Source organism: Nematolebias whitei, chromosome 12, assembly GCF_014905685.2.
Source record: "Nematolebias whitei isolate Nwh7 chromosome 12, NemWhi1, whole genome shotgun sequence".
NCBI classification, from domain to species: Eukaryota; Metazoa; Chordata; class Actinopteri; order Cyprinodontiformes; family Rivulidae; genus Nematolebias; species Nematolebias whitei.
Window position 1 is genome coordinate 32838469 of NC_056509.1, and position 5753 is coordinate 32844221.

The 5753-nt window shown below is 43.0% G+C and overlaps 1 protein-coding gene across 1 annotated transcript; it reads left to right on the forward strand.

The window, feature by feature from the left end:
- The first annotated feature begins 3094 nt into the window (after window positions 1-3094).
- Window positions 3095-4908, forward strand: fosab (v-fos FBJ murine osteosarcoma viral oncogene homolog Ab). The gene is made up of 4 exons (XM_037685442.1): window positions 3095-3388; window positions 3643-3867; window positions 3960-4067; window positions 4166-4908. Exons 1-4 carry the CDS (start codon window positions 3254-3256, stop codon window positions 4823-4825), a joined length of 1128 nt encoding a protein of 375 aa, XP_037541370.1. The 5' UTR covers window positions 3095-3253; the 3' UTR covers window positions 4826-4908.
- Window positions 4909-5753: the final 845 nt, after the last annotated feature.

Consider the following 5753-nt stretch of genomic DNA (forward strand, 5'->3'; position numbering starts at 1 on the left):
ACGCATTTAGCTAAACGTCTCCCACAAAACAGAGGATGGATTTTTATCAGAACGCACCAAAAATAATCACCAGATCTACAGCTGATTAATTTCTGGATTCAGTTCAAGGAGCTGACCGGACGAAACGCAACAATGGCTACAACTCTGGTGGTGGTAGCTGAGACTCCACCCTAACGTGCTCTGAGCGCCACGCATTGAGACAGAGAAAACTTTAGCACGAACTGAGGGGTCAACCTGCCTGTTAGCAAAATATCACCTGAGCCACGGGAAATATATATTTTTTTAATTAAAATCACAGATAATAATCGACATCCGACACAAAATACCAATTAGCCTTTGCAAACACAAACCTCTGCTGCTGATGTCTTGCCTTTAAGCTGCTATATTCACCCATCTGCTCATGTTCAGGCTGCTGTTGAATACATTGTATTATATTACATTATTATTGTTTAGCGTATACTATCTTCCCTTTTTTAATACTTTATATTTTTCACATTTTTGGTGGGACCTACACAATTTCGTTCCTCCTCATGATGCGAATGACAATAAAGAACCTTGAACTCAGTTTAACAGAACGTGAGCTCAGGGTGGTAGTAGCTGAGAGTCATCCCCAACACACATTGAGTTCCCGCATTGTTTTCTGTATGTCTGACCCGCAGCTTGGTCACATCAGGGCATAAGATGAGTTTTAAAACTCAGCGGACAATATGCATTCTTTTATGTAATGCCTGTAACGGTGATGTAACTGTTGGTTATTATGAGCGCATGCTTTTATTTTCCTAACACAAAAGCGGCTCATCCATCCAGCTCGTGCAATGACCTCACATGCCCACCGATGGGAAAGGGGAGGGAAGGGAGGGCAGTGTTGCGCCCGGCGAAAGAGGCCCTCTCCCGGCTGCTTCCCGGCAGTCCCAGCCCCCTATGGGTTTACCGGCACATGTGGTCCCCTTTAAGCCTATTCAGTCCAAAGTCCACGAGTCTGGACATAACACCTGTCACCAAAGTTTTGTTATTTTCAAAGCAAAGGCATGCAGCCAAATAACTAAAAATAACGCATGTAAAATATAGCATTTTCCGCAAAATAACAAAAGTGATGTCTTTTTGTAAATCAGTGATTTCTCTCTTTTTTATTTTTTACTGCAACTTAAATAGACGACTTGGGAAACATCTGTTTTCTCTTAAAGTTTTTGTTAATTATTATTTTTTTAGACAATTATTGTCCCCACACAGAAACATCGAAACGTATTAACAAACCATTAAATAGACATATTGAAGCTTGTGCTCCTGCCAACCCGTCAAAAAGAGCAGTCCAGACGGGTTGTTTTGGTGTCCGGTTTCATTCGGTTGCTTTACTGGCACAGATGTTCCGAGATCGTCACAAATAAAGAGGTGTCACTCTGTCGCTGCTTCTTTTGGGTCGTTGAGTGACGTCATTGCGTGTTGTGTGTGTGCGTGAATCTTACTGCGTTTCTCGGGGCAACGCGCATCGGTCATGTTTCTTTTTTTTTTTTCTCCGTGAAGCATGATGAAGTGAGCTATCGCGACATATTAAACGATCTTTGTTATGTCGCGTCATTTACGTGCCAGGGTTGGGCGTTGCTGTGGCAACCAGGAATGTTGAACAAAACAGGCGCGCGGGAAACAAACCACAAATCTTCCGACATGAGCCGCCGCACTTTGACACAATGACACCGTTATTAATGTTTTATGCGTGAATGAGGCTGAGAGTTCACGTTGAATTTGAACAAAAACACAACAAATACCCAAAACACCACGAAGAACATAAAAACCTGTAATATTACGCCTATATTGTTGCAACAAAGTTTTATCTAAAATCAATTTTAAACTAAGATTAAAGTATATATATATATTAAATGTGTTCAAAAACATTTTTTTTTCAAACCTTTAACAAAATTTCTAGTAAACCCTTGCTTATTTTTGTGCTAAATGTTCTCTATACCAAATTTTAAAGAAGTGTGGGGGGTGTTTATGTGAATACTTGCAGAAAACCCAACATTTTAAGGAGCATTTTCAAACCACCTCCTTATGTAAATCTTGCGGTGAGGCCTGAGGATTCCCTCTGCTGTTTTGTCAGTGGAACCTGTTTTACACACCTCAAACAGGTAATCCTGCACGCTCTGCAACCAACCCAGGCTTGCACACATTTGTTGCCTGGGGTGTGTAAAGTAAAACACATGTAACCTCTGACATAGACTGCTCTTTAGGATTGTTTACATGGCACAGTTATGCCTATAAACAAAGTCTGTTAAAATAGTGCAAAATATAGGCCCATAAACTTTCAAAATAAAAGCTTCGCTTGCAAAAGAATTTGGGCAACATTTACAAAACAGTTTATGGACAAATTAAATGATCTCTTTCTTAAACTAAGTATTGTGACAAATATTACACATTGGAACTTTTATAGCAAATATTGCATTTGTTTTAGAAAGGTCATCAGAAACTACTCAGTGATAAAACAAAATTCTGAGCCTTTAAATTGATAACTATTCTGGGAACTTTATGCTGAAATAACTTACACGCTCTCTGAAAATGCATTTTAAAAATGAAATATTTTGTATGAGCTCTGTTAGTTCAGACCGGTTAAGACTAGTATTTAATTTTAGTTTTGATATGAGTAGGACGCTGCCTCGCTGACCCTTGTCCCAGTTTTTTTCTTTTTCAGTTCTCACAACAGCCTCTGTGTTTGTTGTTTTACATAACGTCATGCCGCCGCTGCTCGCTCGGATGGTGTTTCCCATCAAGGCCCGCCCACCGCACAGGATGATGCGCCATATATGGTAAACTACGTATCGGGGATTCCTTTTTTTTTCTGGAATCTTCCATTTCTCGTCGCGCGTTTTAAAATACATAAAAAAAAAAACTTATTGTTTTCGTCGTCGAGCGATTAAAACAAGCCTCGTGTCGTCAAATGGATTGTATTATGCAAAGAAAGCGAACGCTTGCAGTTTTTGCTGCGTTGCTATGCTAGTGTTTGTATGGTTTCCTCCTCCCGGTTTCGGAGCACGCCCCTTTTTGTCGACGTCATCACGTCGCTGTGGCTATAAAAGCGCTTTCAGCGGCCAGAGAAGGCAGATTAACTTTGAGTAGAGGAGCAAAAACTACGGAACTATAACAGAGAAGAGCGCTTTTAAAAGTTCTTTTTTATTATTTCAAACCTACAAAAGGGATTTTCTTCACCTAAAGTTTACATTTTCCCTTTAGTAGAGTTTGTTTGGATACTTCTTTCTGAAAGATGATGTTCACCGCGTTCAACACGGAGTGCGACTCTTCTTCCCGCTGCAGCACAGCTTCCCCGTCCGTGGACAATCTGGGATACTACGCGTCCCCGGCCGGATCTTACTCCAGCATTGGATCTCCTCAGTCTCAGGTAGGTTCGGACAAGCATCAGTTTTATTAAATACAATGAAGTTCAAATCGTTACTTAAAAAAACAACTTATAGTTTTTTTGAATATTTAGAGAAAAGCTGTGCTATTTCTTTTCATTCGTTCACCTGGAAACTCCATAGGGAGCGCGTGTAACGTCATAGTTGACATCACAGGGATATTTTTAAACAGTCAAGCTTTTTCTGCAAGCCAAACTCCCTCATCCAATTAAACGCTTCTTTCTATTATTTCTTTCAGGACTTCACAGACCTGACAGCATCAAGTGCCTCCTTCATCCCCACTGTCACTGCCATATCCACCAGCCCAGACCTGCAGTGGATGGTGCAGCCTCTGGTCTCCTCGGTGGCCCCCTCTCGCAGAGCTCACCCCTACACCTCCAGCCCTTGCCCGGCCTACCCCAGATCAGCCATGAAGTCTGCATCCAAGGCTCACAACTCTACCAAAAGGGGCAGGATGGAACAGGTAATTATTGTGTAATTACACTTTAGAGATGCCGCATGATAGCTGAAAGCATAGAGCAGAAGTCTTATTTTGTTCTCTTCTGTCATGTGCAGTTGAACCCTGAGGAGGAAGAGAAGCGAAGAATTCGCAGAGAGAGAAACAAGCAGGCAGCAGCTAAATGCCGCAACAGGAGGCGAGAGCTTACAGACACCCTGCAAGCTGTAAGTATCCCAAAATATTTCATTTATCAACATGGATTTACTGCCAGAGCTGATAGCAGAGCAATCCAACTAAATGTCACTTCCTCTTTCTTTCTCAGGAAACTGATGTGCTTGAGGATGAGAAGTCTAGCCTGCAGAACGATATTGCCAACCTGATGAAGGAGAAGGAAAGGCTTGAGTTCATCCTGGCGGCCCACCAACCCATCTGCAAAATTCCCTCTGAGCTGGAGACAGACTTCCTTGTGACCTCCATCTCTCCGCCACACACCTCCACCGTGCCTTCCTCCCAGCCAATGACCTCCACCTTCTCTTCCAGCCAGCCAACCTTCACCTCAGCCTCCAACTCTATTTTCTCCAGCCCCACCTCCATCCTCTCCGCCGCCACAACGTCCAACAGCGCCACAGTCAAGATGACAGACCTGGACTCCTCCGTCCTGGAAGAATCCCTGGACCTGCTGGCCAAGACGGAAATGGAGACAGCGCGGTCGGTGCCTGAGGTGGACCTGTCCAGCTCCATCTACACAAGTCAGGACTGGGAGCCCCTTCACACCTCAACCAGCAACAACAATGACTTTGAGTCCCTGTGCACACCCGTGGTGACCTGCACTCCGGCCTGCACCACCTACACGTCTTCGTTCACGTTCACTTTCCCAGAGGCGGAGACCTTCCCCACCTGTGGTATGGCCCACAGGAGAGGCAGCAGCAGCAATGACCAGTCCTCTGACTCTCTCAGCTCCCCCACTCTGCTGGCCCTTTAAAGACTTTTCTAGAGACAATAATTCTTCCTCAGCAAGCACATTTTCTTGAACTATGTGCAGATTTCAGGGCTATGGAGCAGATATGTACCAGGAAAGCAAATTATTAATGATCTTACCTGCCTTTATCAATATATACTTGCCTATTACACCAATGTAGCAAGTTAATAAGCATGCTTCAAATAGTAGTCGTTATGAGTTTCTATATGATTAAATGGTGCTATATAACAAAACATTGTTTCTTGATGTGTGGTCAGAGCAATAGTTATTATTTGTATTTTGGTTAAGAGTAACTGTGTGCTGTTTGTGAACCTTTAAAGATGGCGTGCTTCGTCTTAACCATGGTGTGAGTGGTCTATCAAACTATGAAGTTTTCTGTGAAAACATTTGTGCTTTTAATTTATTAAATTTTTATTTTTCTACATAGTTTAAAAAAAATTGTAAATGATGTGAATAAAAAATATAGAGATATTTAAATTCATGTTGCTTCTGCTTTTGTGATTTTTTTCACGGTGATTCCTAAAAACGAGCCTGTTTCGGGGATAGCAGTACTTTTCCTTCTCCGCAACCGGCTCTATTTATTGTTCCGTCTGTTGCCAGGGCTGGCTAAACGTCAGGGGTCTGACGTCAGTGCGTTCTTTCCATTTTTTTCGGTTTGCAAGCTATGCGTGATGACGTCACACTTCCGTGCCCAAATATAGAACCCTACGGGTAGTCGCTGCTCCCGTCTGTCTGCACAGCAGCAGCAGAGAAGAACCGACTGCGAACTCACAAAAACGGACAGAAAATACAAGTTTAGCTCCTGGAAGGTTTCCTCTGAAGGTAGAAGCCTTTTCGGTTGTTGGTGCCTCCGCCGAAAAGCGGAAAGAAGCGACACATTTGTTCCGCAATCCGACCCGTAACGTTTCTCTCATCTGCGGCTGCGCGAACT